This window comes from Podarcis cretensis (assembly GCF_951804945.1).
Source record: "Podarcis cretensis genome assembly, chromosome: 15".
Lineage (NCBI taxonomy): Eukaryota > Metazoa > Chordata > Lepidosauria > Squamata > Lacertidae > Podarcis > Podarcis cretensis.
The window spans coordinates 32,861,893-32,880,471 of NC_137185.1; the positions used below are offsets into that span (position 1 = coordinate 32,861,893).

The 18,579-nt window shown below is 43.6% G+C and overlaps 1 protein-coding gene across 1 annotated transcript in view; it reads right to left on the bottom strand.

Moving 5' to 3' along the window:
• Nucleotides 1-18,579, bottom strand: part of VSIG10L2 (V-set and immunoglobulin domain containing 10 like 2) — a 71,952-nt gene that overhangs the window by 21,760 nt on the left and 31,613 nt on the right. The window contains exons 3-6 of the mRNA XM_079954977.1: nt 11,871-12,312; nt 8,108-8,455; nt 4,862-5,137; nt 1,668-1,943 (exon numbers count right to left, since the gene is read on the bottom strand). Of these exons, the coding sequence (XP_079811103.1) occupies nt 1,668-1,943; nt 4,862-5,137; nt 8,108-8,455; nt 11,871-11,949 (979 nt within the window). The 5' untranslated portion in view covers nt 11,950-12,312. The remainder of the gene's footprint in view (nt 1-1,667; nt 1,944-4,861; nt 5,138-8,107; nt 8,456-11,870; nt 12,313-18,579) is intronic.

An 18,579-nucleotide genomic window follows, 5' to 3' on the forward strand; every position in this document is an offset into this window, starting at 1 on the left:
ACTCTGGCAAGATAGGGTTGGAAACCCATAGTGGGGCAGGGTGGAAGAGAGAATCCTGGAGATGGCACGGATTGAACAGAAGCACATTACGCTGCAATGTTTTGTTGAGGATGCACTTGTTGCGGCTTCATTTCTATCACTCTTCTCTCTCTCCCTCTTTCTCTCGTGTGTGTTTAAAAAATAATGTCCACAAGCTTACAACAAATAAGTGCTGGTTCCAATGTACTCCTTAAAAGCCAACGCACCTGTGCAGCAGAATTGCATGACTCATCTTTCATAGACTGCCCATCATTTGAGGATGCAACTGGGGGGGATCTCCTGTCTGGTTCCCACATGAAAACAACATATTTCCTGTAGGTCAGCCAGGTTGTTTTCTGTGTGAAAAGAGAGAGGGAGGAAACACCCCCCCTACAGTTCTAGGTGGTACAGTACAGGACCACATTAACTTACTGGGGATGCAAGATCATGCAATTTGGTCTCTGGTTTAAGCCCAAGGTTTAAGAATTCCTAGGTGGATTCTAAGACCATGTCCAAATTACAGGCGTATCTCGGAAGTTGAATGGAATCCGTTCCAGAAGTCCATTCAACTTCCAAAACATTCAGAAACCAAGGTGCGGCTTCTGATTGGCTGCAGGAAGTTCCTGCAGCCAATCGGAAGCCGCAGAAGCCATTTGGGTTCCAAAGAACATTTGCAAACCAGAACAATCACTTCTGGGTTTGCGGCGCTCGGGAGCCAAAACGTTCGACTCACAAGGCATTCGACTTGTGAGGTACAACTGTACTGGCTTAAACCACAGCTGTCTCATTCCATTTCTTATTTTGGATTGAAGCTGGTTAGTGGGAAATGCTGTGTTTCATTTAAAAACAACAACAGGATAGATAGATACTGGCTTGATACAGATTGTGGTTAATGTTGTGTGCACACGGCTTCCCAAACCAGCAGTGAGAGTGCACTGGTTGCAGAGTAAACGAGCACCTCTTCCAATGTTGCATCAGACATTAAACAACAAAGAAGAACCCCTTTCAACCCACTTGAAAAAGTCTCCTTGGCTACTTACTGCTGCTGTTAGCTACATAAATAATAACAAGAACATCAAACAAAGCAATCCTCCCTTTTTAGTCCTAATAAAATGTCAACCCCATTCACTCCACTAGTTCCTTCCAAATAAATGCAGATGTAAATAAATCTTTGCTCTCTTTCATTCCTTTTTTGCAGCAGCAGCAGCAACAACAACAACAACAACAAAGCCAAATTAGAAGCGTCTGACCAGAAAGAACAAAATTAAGTTTGTCTTGGCTCATATGCAGAAGAAGCCAGTTAAGATACTGTAGCTAAAGAGTAAGACATCAGCACCCTTCTGCCGTCCATTGATTTGTTTTGTTTTAAAAAAGGAAAGTCGTGAGTGACAGCATTCTTTGTTCTGTGACAGGTGACATTCTGCTTTGCTTTCTCTGTCGTTGAGGTTCATCAAAAGATGGAAACATCCATGGTCTTCATTTCCTACTGATGCTCTACATGCCAAATAATGCCTCCCCCCGTCTCCTCTTTAGCCATGGCAATATTTGGAAAGGTAGAAGGAAATAAAAACCAGAAGACAGAGGGAAGGAAGGAGCAGCAGCACATGCCAGAGCCTCATGCCCAAACAAGACGAGAAGGGATTACTTACAGTAGACTGTTAAGATAATGGCGGTCTGGGTACGTGTATTCAGATGCATGTTCTGAGCAAGGCAAGTATAGATTCCTGTTTGGGTCCTTGAGATCCTGGTGATCACATACTTCTGACCAGAGTAGACTTGGGAGCTATTGTAGAACCAAATATAGTGGCTGGGTGGATTAGACGATGCCAGGCATGTCAGGATCACCTCTTCTTGCTCATTGGCTGAGAAGCCATGTTGGTTTACAGCAAACGGCTCCACGCTGATCACTGGTTCATCAGGCCCGTCTATGGAAGAGACCATGAGGTTAGTTAGAGGTGCACCTGCTGCAGAGAAAGGGCTCGGGATGAACTTTAGAAGCCAATATATTTAGCCATCATTATGACAGTCAGATAGGGATGCGGGTGGAGCTGTGGTCTAAACCACAGAGCCTAGGGCATGCCAATCAGAAGTTTGGCGGTTCGAATCCCTGCAACGGGGTGAGCTCCCGTTGCTCTGTCCCAGCTCCTGCCAACCTAGCAGTTCAAAAGCATGTCAAAGTACATGTAGATAAATAGGTACCACTCCAGCGGGAAGCTAAATGGTGTTTCCGTATGCTGCTCTGGTTTGCTGGAAGTGGCTTAATCTAAGATTACCAGACATCCCCGTTTCCCAGAGACAGTTCCCGGATTTACAAATCAGTCCCCACACAAAATACATTGAAGTTGAAAAGTGTCCCTGGATTCATTGAAAAGAATCTGGTAACCTTAGCTTAGTCATGCTGGCCACATGACCCGGAAGCTGTCTGTGGACAAACGCTGGCTCCCTCGGCCTATAGAGCGAGATGAGTGCGCAATCCCAGAGTTGTCCGCGACTGGACCTAACAGTCAGGGGGTACCTTTACCTTTATGACAGTCAGAGCAGATCTACAGTATTTACTTGTGGCAATGTTAAACTGGTATCATTGTCAGGGCTTCTACCCAGTGCAAACAGGAGCTGAGCAGGAAAAGCAGTTTCTCTTACAGGGTGTATATTTTGAGGATATATTTGACGTGATCTTTCACGTTGCCAAGTTGGCAACCCCTGTCTTGGGAGATTTAGATGTATTTAGATGTATCCCTTCTCTCTTTCCCTCATCAAAATTTCCCACCAAATTTCCCCATTTTTCCTCACAGGTTTTTTCTTCATGGAGAAAAACAGCAATTTTTAGATCATGGAACAGCAGGGATTTGGAGAGGTCCTCTTCATCGGCACTAAAAAATGTCCAAGGCAGCTAACAATAAAATTCAATACATAATAAATAAGTAGTTTCACAATACTACCCATTCTGAGAGTCTGAGGCTGCTACCAAGTTAAAATTAGAACATTGAGAGATTTGACTCAGAGAGAAATGAGATGAAGAAAGCACAGACATGACCTTTTACCAAAACAGTTGTTGGAGATGCAACCTGGACATCCTGGCATTGGTAAGCTAATTCATAGATATATTGTGATAAACACACACATACACACAACCTTTGCCCTGATTCAATCCACAGGTTATAGAGCTGAAACTTGAGAGTGAATAAGGGAGTGAGAGAAAACAAACAAACACAGTTTACAATCCAATATTCACTCATCTGTAAACTTAGTTCCAGACCACCCTGCATTAAAATTATCTTCAATATGAGTATAAATGGAATCATCATAATTGCCATTTAATTAATGAATTAACCCATATGACAGCAGGGGAAACGCTTTAAATAATTCTAACGCTCTCGTTCCATGCACTTAATTGTTCGATTCTTTGTTTGCTTTCCTTTAAAAGGTGGCATTTCTATTAATTTTCTTCTTGTTGCAAGGTATCAAATGTTATTAAACCACTCTCATTCTGTTGGGATAGCTGAATCTCTTGATGAATTTGAATTGCACGGTTTTGCATTGCAGTCTCCCTTTGAAGTCCTTTTGTCCAAGACTGTCTGTTTTGAGATCGGTTACACCATTAATGGCATAATTATCACTGTCTGCATTTCATTTTCCGCTGATCTCACTGTGTACAATCCCCAACCATCTCTCTCTATAGACCAGAAACTCAAGATGACACTCCAGGCTGCTGTTTTTTTTATTGTGCATGTATTCTGCAACATGTCACAACAATAGTGAATTAGCAATGGATTCATTCCGCTTAAGTTTGTTCTGTGATGCTTCCCCGACACTGCCACATTATTGCTGTCCAGAGGGACTACAGTGCAACCAAAGCAGGGGGACAAAAATAAACCAGATATTTTACATTATAAAAAAAAAGTTACAGGGTTTCAGCAGAATGTTACAGGTTATGCACTGATTGGAAATGAAGCTGTGTGACTGACCCAGAGCCTCTGCAGGTGCAAACCATATTGAAAGCGTGTGATCATCCCAATAACATCAGTAGCACAAATAATCACGAATGCACAATAAAAAGGATGTCAGGAAAGGCCCTCCATGCATCCGATGAAGTGAATGAAAGCTTATGCCATAATAAATGTGTTTTTAAGTCGAAGGCTCTGTTGATTTACTGTATTTTTCGCTCAATAAGAGGCATTTTTTTCCACCTAAAAAGTAAGGGGGAATGTCTGTGCATCTTATGGAGCAAATGCGTAGTCCCTGGAGCTGAATTGCCCAGGGGCGAAAAGCAGATCCTGTTCGGTTTTTTTTAAGAAAGAGAGAAGGGGGTGTTGAAATGAAGCTGCTGAGCAGCTGATCGGCAAGTGATCAGGAGGGAGATGAGGGACGCTAGCAATAAAGGAGGCTGCCTGGGAGCGGAGAGGTAAAGCACATGGATCCTCAGGGTTTTTGCATTGCGTCACCCCAAATTCACCATCAGATCACATAGCATGTCCATGGCTACAGCCTGCACCAAAAAAAATCACACATCCACTGTTTCGTGGGGTCGCAATGGCGCAAAAACGTGATTACAAAGCAGGGATCCACATGGATTCTCAGGATTTTTGCATTGGGCTACCCCGAACTCACCATCAAATCACATATCATGTCTGTGGCCACAGCATGAACCACAAAACTCATACATCCACTGTTTCATTCAAAATACTTTTTTTTCTTGTTTTCCTCCTATAAAAACTAGGTGCATCTTATGGTCAGGTGCATCTTATGGAGCGAAAAATACGGTATTTTTTAGCACCTTTCCAGCACTGAAGAAAGACATGAAGAGGAAAGACCAGAACATTTGGCCCTTTCTCCGATTACTTACAGATAACGTCAAGGTACATCCTTTCGCTGGTTTGGCTATTGACTTCATTTTGGGTGGTGCAGGTATACCAGCCCATCTGAGTCCGGTTAGACGATGTCAGGTTCAATAGACCCTCCACTGTTTCTGCGACAGATACTGTGCCATCCCGGTTAGTGTAGCGCTGCCATGAATATGTAACAGGAGGCGTCCCCTCCTTCACTGTGCATGTCATCACGACAGGCATGCCTTCCACGGGCGTTGAATTGTTCATCTGCAGGAAAGGCTTTGAAACAGGAACTGCAATAGAGCAAACATAGACTTGAGCTCAGCTATGCCCTCGCCCTTTCCAGGCACTATGCTCTACCTCCACTCTGCCTCCGAACGCCACTTGTTTGGAAACTCAGGTGGGCAGACTGCTCTTGCACTCACGTTCTGCCTACCAGCTTCCCAAAGGCACCACTGTGAGAACAGGAATCTGGGTTAAATGGGCCATTGGCCTGATCCAGCAGACTTTTCTTATGTTCTTATGACAGCAACAGAACGTAGATCAAGGATGAGCAAACTTCAGGATAAGAAGAGCAGAAGAACCCTGCTGGGTTGGACCAAAAACTTGTCTAATCCAACCTCGTCTTTCCTACAATGGCTAGCAAGATGCCTCTGCAAAGGCCGAAATCAAGAAAGAAGGGTAATAGCCACATAACACCGGTCTTGAAAGACCTACCTTGGCTCCCAGTACATTTCCAAGCACAATTCAAAGTGTTGGTGCTGACCTTTAAAGCCCTAAACGGCCTCGGCCCAGTATACCTGAAGGAGCATCTCCAGCCCCATCGTTCAGCCCAGACACTGAGGTCCAGCTCCGAGGGCCTTCTGACGGTTCCCTCTCTGCGATAAACGAGGTTACAGGGAACCAGGCAGAGGGCCTTATCGGTAGTGGCACCTGCCCTGTGGAACCCCTTCCCATCAGATGTCAAAGAAATAAACAACTACCTGACATTTAGAAGACATCTGAAGGCAGTCCTGCTTAGGGAAGTTTTTAATGACTGATGTTTTAATGCATTTTTAATTTATTGTTGAAAGGTGCCCAGAGTGGCTGGGGAAACCCAGCCAGATGGGCGGGGTATAAGTAAATAATAATAATAATAATAATAATAATAATAATAATAATAATAATAATAGTTGTTGTTGTTGTTGTTGTTGTTGTTGTTGTTGTTGTTGTTGTTATTATCATTATTATCTCTCGTGATTGTTTCCCAGCAACTTGTAATCTAAAGGCATGCTCCCTCTGATCTTGCATGGAGTCATTAGCCTTCATAGCTATTAGACACTGATAAACTTATCATCCATGAATTGATCTAAATTAGTAGTAGTAGTAGTAGTAGTATTTATTGAATTTATATACCGCCCTATACCCTACATATAATGCATTGCAATAATCTAACCTTGAGGTTACCAGAGCATAGACAACAATAGTTAGTCTATCCCTGTCCAGATAGGGGCGTAGCTGGGCCACCAACCGAAGCTGATGGAAGGCATTCTGGGCCACTGAGGCCACTCGAGCCTCGAGCGACAGCAAAGGATCCAGGAGGACCCCCAAGCTACAAACCTTCTTCTTCAGAGGAAGTGTAACCCCATCAAGAGCAGTCGATCTCCCACCCACTTTTAAATCTATTTACATTCTTGGCTGTTGCCACATCTTGTAGAAGTAACTATACCCTGTGAAGTACTTTCACCTACTTCCATTCATTGGATTGTCCCAGGTTCTACTATTACAAGGGAGAAGGAACTTCTCTATTCCCTTTTGTCATGCACAATGACCCCTCCCTTGCTCGCCTCTTTTTTCTAAACTGAAAAGCTTTGAATATTGTAACTTAGCCTCTGGTCCTGAAGGGAGGATATAGCCATCATAGTGACTATCCTGGGATGAGAGACTGAGAGAAGGGATCCCAGTCACCCTCACATGCGTTTTCTTAGCTGAAAATTGCAATGTATTTTTCCTTCCCCTTAATTTACAGATGGTGCTGGGAAATACAAGGCTGACTGCCTTAAGATGAGAAAAGGATTAAATCATCCCCTGTCGGAAAGCAAACACAAGCCACTCCAATTGAACTGCTGGCAATGAATGGCAGCTACATACTTCTGAGAGATAATCCCCCAGCAACAAAAAGAGTATTTGACAACTTGAGTTTAACCAACCCCACCAGCAGCAAAATACAGGACCATGAAAGCCCAGCTGCATCATTCTGCATACACAAGAGGACCGGATGTCTGGATGACACACATGAAACCTGGGATACACGTTTCCCTAATGTGCCTCTTAGAAAAGCCTTCTGACCAGCACACCCGAGGCAGGAATGTTAGCTCTTTTTGCGGAGATCCAATTACTTGGCTGCAACCGTTTTTTATCTCTGGACAAATTTCAAGAGGCCAGAGTGTGCTGGCTGACATTCCTAAGGTGCTTTCAGTAGACAGGATCCTTGACAGCTCTGATCAAGATGAGCCAGGCTGCTGTTTGCGCAGGAACCCCCCAAGCACATCTGTATATTGTTTTCAATTTTGCCCATTGACCTGAGTCCAGCTGTTGCATTCTGCCAGACTGTCCTGGCTCCAGGATGGGGAGGGGGGGAAAACCTTTGCAAAGGTCCTCAGTGGGGCCCACTTAACCTGGAAAAGGTGGAGACCCAAACCAAAAATTTTCCCACAATCTCTCTGGCCTTGGGTTCTCCATGGAAGCGTACATGGAAGCATTCACTTCTGCTATAAAATATTTTGCAGCAGAACAAATTCATTCTGGATTTTCATGTCGATTTTATAATGCAAGTCAACATAGAAATAAGATGGAAAGGTCTTATACATCTGGGCACATTCAAAAGTGACACAAATTCAAAACAGATTGGGCCAGTCGTCCTTTCTGAAACCCTTTCCTTTCCCCCTGTTTTCCACATTCCTCTCCTTGGCTCCTTTCCCCCTTGTAGGTTCCCAAACACATTTCAAAATAAACACACATGAAAGCCCGAGAGGGGGATTTGGGGGGTACACAATTTGGTGTTGAGAAGTGACAAGAGATCGAAGAGTTAAAACATCCCTCCCCACTGCTGCTTCTCTGCTCTAAATCTCACCTTCCCTAAATGAAGAGGAGATGACATTAATGAGGCCTCAGTCAACATGATCATTGGCCAAGGAGTTGTATAGTTCAGCAGCATTTTCAGAGAAGCGCAGAGGCTCTCAAGGAACAATCCTTCCGCATTTCAGGCGTGCAAAGCTACTTACCCAGAACGATGAGCTCAATATAGAAATAAACGACTTTGATCTCATCTTCTTCGCCATACATTGCCTGGCACAGGAAGCGCCCTTCCGCTGCTGTTTTCAGGTTCTCGATCTCCAGGGTGCTGTTATCCAACGTCACATTCCCCAGAACACCAGAGCCCCTCTCCACTTTGGACTCTATGCCATTGCTGATTGCGACAGCTCTGGGGATGTCCGAGCCCAGCTTGGTGAAACTCCAGAAGACAACCATGGGCGAAGCCGCATCACCGCATGGCAGCAGCACCGAGCGATCGCGCACCCCTTTGACCACATGTTCCTCATACTTTGTTTCTTTTAAAGGGAGCAGCTGACCTAGAGGAAACAAGCAGCTTAAGTTTTCCAGGAATCCGTTTGCAACTGATATCATCAGGTTTAGCAATGGACACAACTCAAGGGGCGCCAGTACTTATTCCACTAGCATATGGATTTATGCTAGTGCAATAAAATGTTTTCCCTCCTGCAAATCTGTAACTTCCCCCAATCTGCCCAGGAGGTTCAGAGAACCCTGTAATAGATTTAGGGGGCACACAGGAGGAGAAGGTGGGGTAAGTTATGTCGCTTAAGCATAAATCTTAGTGCTGGTGGAAGGAGCTGCTTAGGACAACACCTACATTTTCTATGTCTTCCTCATTCATTTAGTTGAGGATATTAGGAAATGGCGTTGTAACACAATGGATTATTTTACCATACCGAACCATGTAGCCCAGAGGACTTTCCCAATAGGGAGGAAGAGGTCAGTTCACATCTAAATGTGAATGTACCTAATTCAGACTTCCCAAAACAATCATCTCTCTTTTTAAATCTGCACTTTTCTGAATTTTGCAATGCAGTTCTGCAGCCAAATAATGCATACAAAAACATGCAAATTAGGCAAAAGTATGCATTAAGATGTATACATTAGTGAGGATAACATACAAGAGTGTGTTTTATTTGGATGTACTGCTTTCCTCCCAAAAATGTATACTTTGGGCAAAAAGATATAGAGTGGTACCTCAGGTTAAGAACTTAATTCGTTCTGGAGGTCCGTTCTTAACCTGAAACTGTTCTTAACCTGAGGTACTACTTTAGCTAATGGGGCCTCCCGCTGCCACCATGCCACCGCTGCACAATTTCTGTTCTCATCCTGAAGCAAAGTTCTTAACCCGAGATACTTTTCTGGGTTAGTGGAGTCTGTAACCTGAAGTATCTGTAACCTGAAGTGTCTGTAACCCGAGGTACCACTGTACAAAAATATAAATATTAGGAGGAATGTGAATTAAAATGCTAACTACTTTTTTGTGAGTTCTTTTTTTTAATTTAAGCATCCAAACTGGTAAAGAAATGAAGAGAACTGAATTTAAGATTGAAAAAAATGGAAAGAAACCGAAATTAACATATTTGTCCATCCTAAATTCCAGTTACTTTAGCCCAGCGGTTCTCAACCTGTGGGTCCCCAGATGTTGTTGGACTACAACTCACATCATCCCTGACCACTGGTCATGCTGGCTAGGAATGATGGGAGTTGTAGTCCAACAACATCTGGGGACCCACAGGTTGGGAAACACTGCTTTAGACCTTTAACAGAAGATAATAAGGCCTGCAATCTTCTGGGCACAAAGCACTGAGCTCCCAGTTTATATCCTGTTCCTTCTCAAAAACTGTGGGCAGCTTATACAAATGCACCCTGCAATAATTCATAATTGGGACATGCCAGTGACACTTTTATTTTCATACTAACAATGATTCCCCAAATACTCTCCATCCACCTATTAAACATTGGGCTGCCTGAGCATCCATCTGCTCTGCAATTTCCCAGTCCGCTGCATTGATTGGATATCAATATAGATATATAACTGCACTACAATCTGCTGTCACCAGTTCAAAATCAGCCTCATAACATATAAAATAGCAAGCTATGCTTCTTATGATGTTCCAGAACATCAGCCACGTATCTCAGGCAAAAACCTTCATTGGACCCTGTTAACTTGAAATAGGTGGGATAGTTTTGTTGCCAAGGCTGGCATCAGAGCCCGGCATCCAAGAAGGACGCACTGCTAATGTTTGCTTTGAGGGGCTCTTAATAATTTTATTTAATGACCTGGCACTCCCAGCAGTACCTGCTGGCTGGATTTAGTCAATCTTTCATAAAGTTCTTACAAATAACTGGAACCTCTGTGTCCAAAAGCTATATATGGTGTCAAAGTGATCTGAATGTGTAGCCTTTCAGGACTGAGGTGACCACATTCTGAAACAGCTGAACTCTCCAAATCATATTTAAAGAGAGTCTCAGCCACAGTACATTAAAGTAGTCCAGCCTAGGTGGCGTATAATATACAACTGGATAGCTATCTATACTTGGTCATGGACCATGGCACTGACAACTATTGCTTAGGAATGAACAAATCTGTCATTTAGGTTCTCTCAGTTTCTCATTTTCCTGTATTAAATTCAGTTCTCCACATTTCTGCTGCAATTTATGGTTCATTTCTTCTTTTTCTTTAATCATGAAAATTTGCTAGCCTTTTAGTGTGAGTTCCTCCCAATAAACATGTTTTTGTAGGCAATTTTGACAAAAAAATTGCAGTGCAATTTCCCTTAATCTCATGTAGTTTTGTATGCTATTTTCACTAAACATAGGCACGTTTTTTTCTACACATCACCTGGCTGGAGAACTGCATGGCATACTTTGGAGAAGTGTGAATTTCCAAGGATGGCTGAGGTTTGGCTTGCATGTTGATTCGGAAAGTGTGAATTAGATAAGCTCACCTTTAAATGTGAAGTGAATAAATTTCTCCCCCTCTCCACCAATCTCCCCATCCAGAATGTAGATCAGGGTTCCCCAAACTTTGGTCTCCAGTTGCTTTTGGACTACAATTTCCATAATCCCTGACCACTGGTCCTGCTACCTAGGGATGATGGGAGTTGTAGTCCAAAAACAGTGGGCGAGTCAAGTTTGGGAAACCCTGGTATAGACACATACAGGCTTTTCTATGGTAGCTGGCCTGGCAAAATTTCTCTGTGGCTTAGGCCCAGGCTATCTGAAGGAACATATTCTCCAATATGAACCCGCCCATATTTTGAAATCTTAGGTGGAGGCCCTTTCCTTGGTACCGTCACCCTCAAGGCATGCTTGATGGGGACATGGGAGAGGGCCTTCTCAGTGGCTGCCCCCAGACTTTGGGACTCCCTCCCAGAGAGGCAAGACTGGCTCCCTCCTTGTTGCCCATCCACTGGCAGGTGAATGTTTTATTCTGAGAGGCCTTGGGGATCTGGTTTTTGGTGTTTTTTGAAGAAAAGGGCTTTTAATTGTGCTGCACTGTGTTGCTATCTGTATTTTCATCGATTTTTAAATATTGGATTAATTCTATTTGAGCTTACATACTTTTTAACTATCATATTTCACTTTTAAAATATATATATCCTTGTTTTAATTTGTGGAAGTTGCCTTGAGTCCCAGCCTGGGGCAAAGGCAGGAGGAGGAGGAGGAGGAGGAGGAGGAGGAGGAGGAGGAGGAGGAGGAGGAGAAGAAGAAGAAGAAGAAGAAGAAGAAGAAGAAGAAGAAGAAGAAGAAGAAGAAGAAGAAGAAGAAGATACTCAGTGCTGCTTCTTCTTTTTAAGAAAAAAAGATGTTGGAACTCGCAATGAAGTTGTTACAGTAAGTACCCACACTTTTAACATTTGGGGGTGGGAGGTGGAAGTACTGCGTACTCTTCAGTATATCCAGATAAAAAGCACTGATGTTACTCACCATAAGCCACTGTTGGGAGGATGTAGATTATTTTCAGCAGGCTCCTAATTTGTAGGTTCCTTGTCAATCCATAATCCATTGCTCCATGTCACTGCGTGAGGAAGGAACCAGAAGCCAGAGACCCTCCTAGCTCCTTTCGAACCGGCACATCTCTCTAGCCTTCAAGCAAGTGCTCACCACTCTGTCCCCAATTTTTTCGACTTCCTGCTTACTCCACAGACCTTGTTAACCTCTGTGACATAGAAAGCCAGTCTCTCTGGGTCCTCTTTCAGCCTCTCGTCCATCAAAATGCAGCCCTCATCAGTCTCAGGTTACTCCGAATCTCCCCTGATTAATCTTCAATTATTCATTTCTTCTCCTTAATCTCGTTTCCTTGATCTATTATGCAGGAGCTTCTTCATATATGATGAGTCAACTTTCTTTGGTTTTAGCATCTTGGCCTCTAGCACGAGATAAAGATCGAGAATATTCGGTTCTCCCTAGGAAAATCTAAGTCATGAGCTTCAAATCTAAAACCATAACCAGGAGTCAAATCTATTTCGTGTTTTCCAAAAGTAGACAAAGCAGGTCTTTCAATTATTGATTTAATGCGTACATATCTTTCCTCCGAGGCACTCAAGGTAGTGTAGTCTACTTTATCCAGTTTTATCCTCTCAGCAACTCTGTGAGGTAGGTTATACTGACAGATGGCAACTGGCCCAAGATCACCCAGTGAGCTTCAGGTCCTTGTCTGACACTCTAACCCAAGGGTAGCCAACCTGGTGTCCTCCAGATGTTGCTGGTCTACAACTCCCATCATCCCTGACTATTGACCATGCTAGCTGGGGGCGTTGGGAGATGAAGTCCAACCTCTGCTTTAACTACTATGCCACACCAATTCTCTTTTTGTCTGAGGTAACCCTGAAGTCACACTTAAGGAAATTGAATTCAGTAAGGCTTACTGCAGCGAAAGCGTTCATAAATTGGAGCTCCGAGGATGTGCTTGACTCTCTCGCCTATTGAAAGCAGTAGGGCTTGAAGGTTTTTCGCACTTGCCTCCTTATGTCTTAAGTTTATAACCGTAAGAAAACAGACAAGGTCAGTCTGTTGGACTGTGCAGTTCAGTATTGTCTATATTGTCAGGGGGAAAACAACGCTGTCCAGGGTTATAAAGACTGCGGAGAGAATAATTGGGTGCACTCTTCCCACCTTGGATCAAATCCATGCTTCCATGTGCCATAAAAAAGCTGCAGAGATAGTGCAGGACAGTGTGCACCCTGGAAATTATCTCTTTCAGCTTCTGCCTTCTGGAAGAAGGTACAGGGTTATAAAGACTAGGACTAGCTGCCTGAGAAGCAGTTTCTATCCAAATGCGATTTTGGTTTTAAATGCAGTTTAAGGCGTCTGTATGGGAGTATATTGTATTTAAAAATGGGGTATCAGAAGTTTTAGGGGGGCTAACCAGGTTGGGATAGCTGGGATAGCAGGCTTGTTGGTTTTTGAATGTCTTATGTAGATTTTTTCAATTTCGCTGTTCTGTATGGGACAATGACAATAAAGATTATCGTATCGTATCGTATTAACCAACAATGTCTCTCCAGGGTTTCAGACAGGGGCACATTTCCAGCCCTGCCTGTTGATACCAGCGAGTGAACTTGGGATTTTATGCATGCAAAGAAGATGTTATTCCGCTGAATTGCAGCCCTTCCTGTGAACTATAATGCAAACTGGATATTGGAGCTGTGTCTGGGTGGCCAATGCCCTGTTAACTCTCCCTATATCTTATAAAGCAGAAACAAAACCTTTATCCAGAGCAAAACCCTCAGAAGATAAAAAAGCAAATATGCTGTGAAACAAATAGAGCTAGGAAATTGCAATGCAACACCTTCCTTCAAAACAGAGCAAGACCCAACTACTCTGTGTGAACACATCAACATCATCATAAAAATACCCTGACTTCTGGATGCTGCAAAGGAGGAAGATGTACTTCCTTGTGCCTCCATGATGCTGGATGGCACCTGCCTCTCAGTGCTCATCCTTCAACATTATCATGTAGTATTAGAAATCACCCCAGAATTGGCCCTGCTAAACAACGTCCGAGACAACAATGCCCATTTACACCACAAGGAACTCATAACCCACCTACTTTCAGCAGCCAGAAACACCATAACCAGACACTGGAGAGACCTGTCAGGAGTAAGCATGGACCAATGGTACCAAATGGTATGGAAACAGACCTACTAAAAAAATTAACCAATAAACTAAAACTGACATGGGGACAAATAGAGAAACATATTCACCCCGGTATGGCTCCCCTTTATCACATACACAGCCCAACAAGACAATGACAAAAATCCACCAACAGCATACGAATCAGTATGGCTAACCTGATCCAAAACACCCACCCACCCCACTCACACATGATAACAAAGTTCATCACAGCCAATCACAAACAAGCAACCACACCTTAGGCCAACCCCAACCTCTCTCACCACCAAAGGAACACAAGCGAATAGCAAAGAACCTGCACAAGTGACGCTGACACAAAACCCCAAATATATTAAGTATAATAGAAACATTGCCACCCGACCCCACCCCCACTCACCTTCCCCCCTCCACCTCTTTCCCCCTCTTCTTCCTAATGTCTCAACAAATGAAACTGATCTGTAAAAAATGTTACTTGGGGGGAAAAGAGAGAGAGAGACATTGCACATACTTTTGTAAACCAAGAAAATCTTTAATAAAAATACATTAAAAACAAAACAAAAACATTCTCACGTAGTCATTGTCACAAAGGTGGTTCTATAATGAATCAAAGGGTGCCATCAGAATGCTATAAGTTCATCTGGGACCTTCAGGCCTAGGGATCTAATGTGGTCTCCAGCCCTCTCTATCTAGCTCTGGAAGCTGTCCCTAGGTCATGCCCCACATCACACTTGCTCCACACCTTCCTTTGGGTGCTTTTGCCAAGCAGAAATGTCATACCCTCCAACATTTCTCTGATGAAAATAGGGACGTCCCATTCCATAATGATAATTTTACTATTTATACCCCACATATCTTACTGGGTTGCCCCAGCCATTCTGGGCAGCTTCCGACATATGTAAAAACATAATGGAACATTAAACATTAAAAAAAACCTTCCCTATACAGGATTGCCTTCAGGCAGCTCAGGGGTCAGATAACTCTGTACCCTCCAACATTTCTCTGACATCCTAAGGAAAAGCAGAACATTCTGGGATCAAATCAGAAACCAGGAGAGCTTCTCTAAATCAGGGACATTCCTGGAAAATAGGGGCACTTGCAGGGTCTGAAACGTGTCCTGAAGTGTAGCAACAGGTATTGCTTGCATGGATTATTAAGAATTGATGCTTTTGAATTATGGTGCTGGAGGAGACTCTTGAGAGCAGTGGCAGAGCTTCATGCTCTGGCACTGGGGGCGGAGAGCAGGCAGGGGAGGGGCTGGCGCGCCGCCTGCGGGGGCAGGGGGCCAGCCACGATGGCACCCTGGGGGTCGCGCTGCTGGGGGCAGTGCGCTCCCCCTGCACTCCTCTACCTCCGCCAGTGCTTGAGAGTCCCATGGACTGCAAGAAGATCAGATCTATTCATTCTGAAGGAAATCAGCCCTGAGTGCTCACTGGAAGGACAGATCCTGAAGCTGAGGCTCCAATACTTTGGCCACCTCATGAGAAGAGAAGACTCCCTGGGGAAGACCCTGATGTTGGGAAAGATAGAGGGCACAAGGAGAAGGGGACAACAGAGGACGAGATGGTTTGACAGTGTTCTCAAAGCTACCAGCATGAGTTTGACCAAATTGCGGGAGGCAGTGGAAGACAGGAGTGCCTGGCGTACTCTGGTCCAGGGGGTCACGAAGTGTCGGACATGACTAAACGACTAAACAACAACAACAAATATATGGCGCACAAATCTGTATTTTGCATGGCTACAATGTAGAGTTGTATCTGTTGCTCCACTCATTTTTGCTTCACCACTGGCACGTGGCCCCCAGAAGGTTATCCATGCAGGAATGTGGTCCTCAGGTGAAAAAAAAGGCTTCCCACTCCTGTTTTATTATGAATAGCAGAGGTCCCTTGGAGAGATTTATTACCATTCAGCTACTGAAATAAGATTCCGTGCTCTTAATGTAGTGTTGAAAGACACCTTGGGCATCTCGCTCACGTGGGACCCAGGTTAGGTATCAGTGTGTTACTTATTCATTGCAGGGATGGTCAGTGGTTTTAATTTTCATCCAGGCTTTTACAGGGCGGGGGAGGGAAGGTCAAACTTCCCCCACTGAGCACTGCTCAAGATCAAAGCATAAGTCAAGCACAAACACCATCTGGGTCGGCCGAGGTCTTTGTTCACAACAGAGCAGCAAGCAACCTTTGGACCCTGGAAGGTTACATAGCAGCATTCGCCTTGAGATGTTGGCCATTGTACAAGTGACCCAGTGTTAGATTAGTACCACATATTATAAACACTACCCATTTCTTATGGAGACAACAGGCCAAGACCTGTAGAGGTGGGTGTTGAAAGAGCAGTGGAGGGGATGGCACCCACATCACTCTGGCCATGGGATCTGGTCCAGAGATATTTGCATATACCATTCCAACCATTTGGCAGGCAGTCAATGGCGGTGGCAGGACCTGTCACTTTCGGTTCTTTTGGCTTCTCATTTTCTTAAATTCAGTTCTCCACATTTCTGCAGCAATTTGATTTTTCTTGCCATCAACCTTTTTATTTTTATTTGTTTATAACGTTCAGATCTTGCTAAATAGCCAAAAACATGGCTCTCATGAAGACTGCAGTGCCAACAATGTAAAAATACCACATATACCCTAATTGGGTAAGAGCAGATTATTAGCATTATTATTTATTAAAGATTTTCTTGATTTACAAAAGTGTGTGCAATGTCTCTCTCTCGTATTTTTTTTAATCATGAAAATTCATCAGCACGTTAGTGCCAGATTCATGCTAATAAACACATTTTTGTATGCAGTTTTGACTTACATATGTATGCATGCAATTTCTCCTAATGTAATGGAAATGTGTATGTTATGTTCACTAATATATTCATTTCTATGCACACCTTCCCTTAATACATGTATTTTCATAAACATTGTTTGTTTGGTGAACTGCACTGCAAAAATCTGATAAGTGTGAATTTCACAGGATGGCTGGATTTTGGTTCACATGTTGCCAAGGAAAGTGTGAATTTGATAGATTCGCCTTTCAATTCAAACTGCGATGACTTTCTCCCCCATTTCTAACTTCAGGTAAGAGAGGGGAAGGGAATATGTACACCTTAGATGAGAGAGAGATGGTTTTGTTTTTCTTCTCTCTTGCTTCACGATTGGCTGGTATTCCTAACATATCTCCAGTGTGATTGTTTTGTGATTTTCCCATTTTACATTTGCTGTACTCGTGCTGTACTCATGTTCTGTATGAGGAAGTGGTGTTTTTATCTGCTAATGTTTTCTTGTTGTGAGCTGCTATGAGCTCAATCTGGTTGTTGGGGAAAAGGTATACAGAAACATTAAATAAAATTGAATGCTTGCTCACCCATGGCTTGGCTTAACGTTGCATGCGAACTGGACCAATACTTTTAGGCCTAGCCTGTTTAGTGTGTTTAATTACTACAGGATTATGCACTGCTAGACAGAGGCAGGAGTGTTGCGATGGAAATTTCCAGTATTTGCCTTTCTGAGACAGGAGGGTGAGGACTATTTATCTTGGAGAACCGCTAAGAGTCCCAGTCACTCAGACCTAATTTAAACTTGTCTGGCTGTGAGTTTGGGGTGACTTAACCTGTTTGGATTCAATAAAGCTGCCTGTCCTCCCACGGTTATCTGCCTCCTTTCCTTCATGCCTATATATTTTCCACATGTCCTTTCCAAAGAGTTTTCACTCTCCTCCCTTCACACCAAAAGAGAGTCCTCCTGACAGCTCCCCCTCCTTTTTAAGCATCGTGCAGGAAGTTTTGTCACCTTTCCAGGAAAAAAAATATATATCTTGGGATTTCAGTCAGGAGGACATGATGAAATGGTTTAAAACAAAAAAAAAAAAAAAAAACCAGACTTGGTCATACAGAAGAGAACATCTCCAACACCCTTGAGAAAGCATCACATTTCCCAACAATCTGTTCCAACTGCCATAACAAAATTGACATGTTTGGTCCTAGAAGGGCATTTCAGATGAAAAGGAGACAAAATAACCTTGTGGCCTTTCCTCTCACCCATCGCCCTCCCCTCCCCAGATGGCTCATGAAAAGACAGCTAGCTTGTGGCAAGTACATGACATAAGATCACCTCATAGGGCATTTCTTGTCATTTCAGCTGCATTGAAACACACACGTCATATCCCGTTTTTCAGCTCACAGATTTCTTGGATACATCAAAGTCAGGCCCTGGAGGACTTTGTGGAGCTGGTCCAAGGCCGCATTCAATGCCGTACATTTAAAGCACTGCGATACCACTTTAAACAGACATGGCTTCCCTCAAATAATTCTGGGAGCTATAGTTTGCTAAGGGTTCTGAGCATTGTTAGAAGACCCCTATTAATCCCCTCACAGAGCTAAAATTCACAGAGTAGTTTAACAGTCAACCCTTCTTCACAGGGAACTCAGGAAATCAAAGCTCTGTGAGGAGAACAGGGGTCTCCTAACAACTTTCGGCACCCTTAACAGGTCACAGCTCCCAAAATTTGGAAGCAGGAAGCCATGACTATGGTA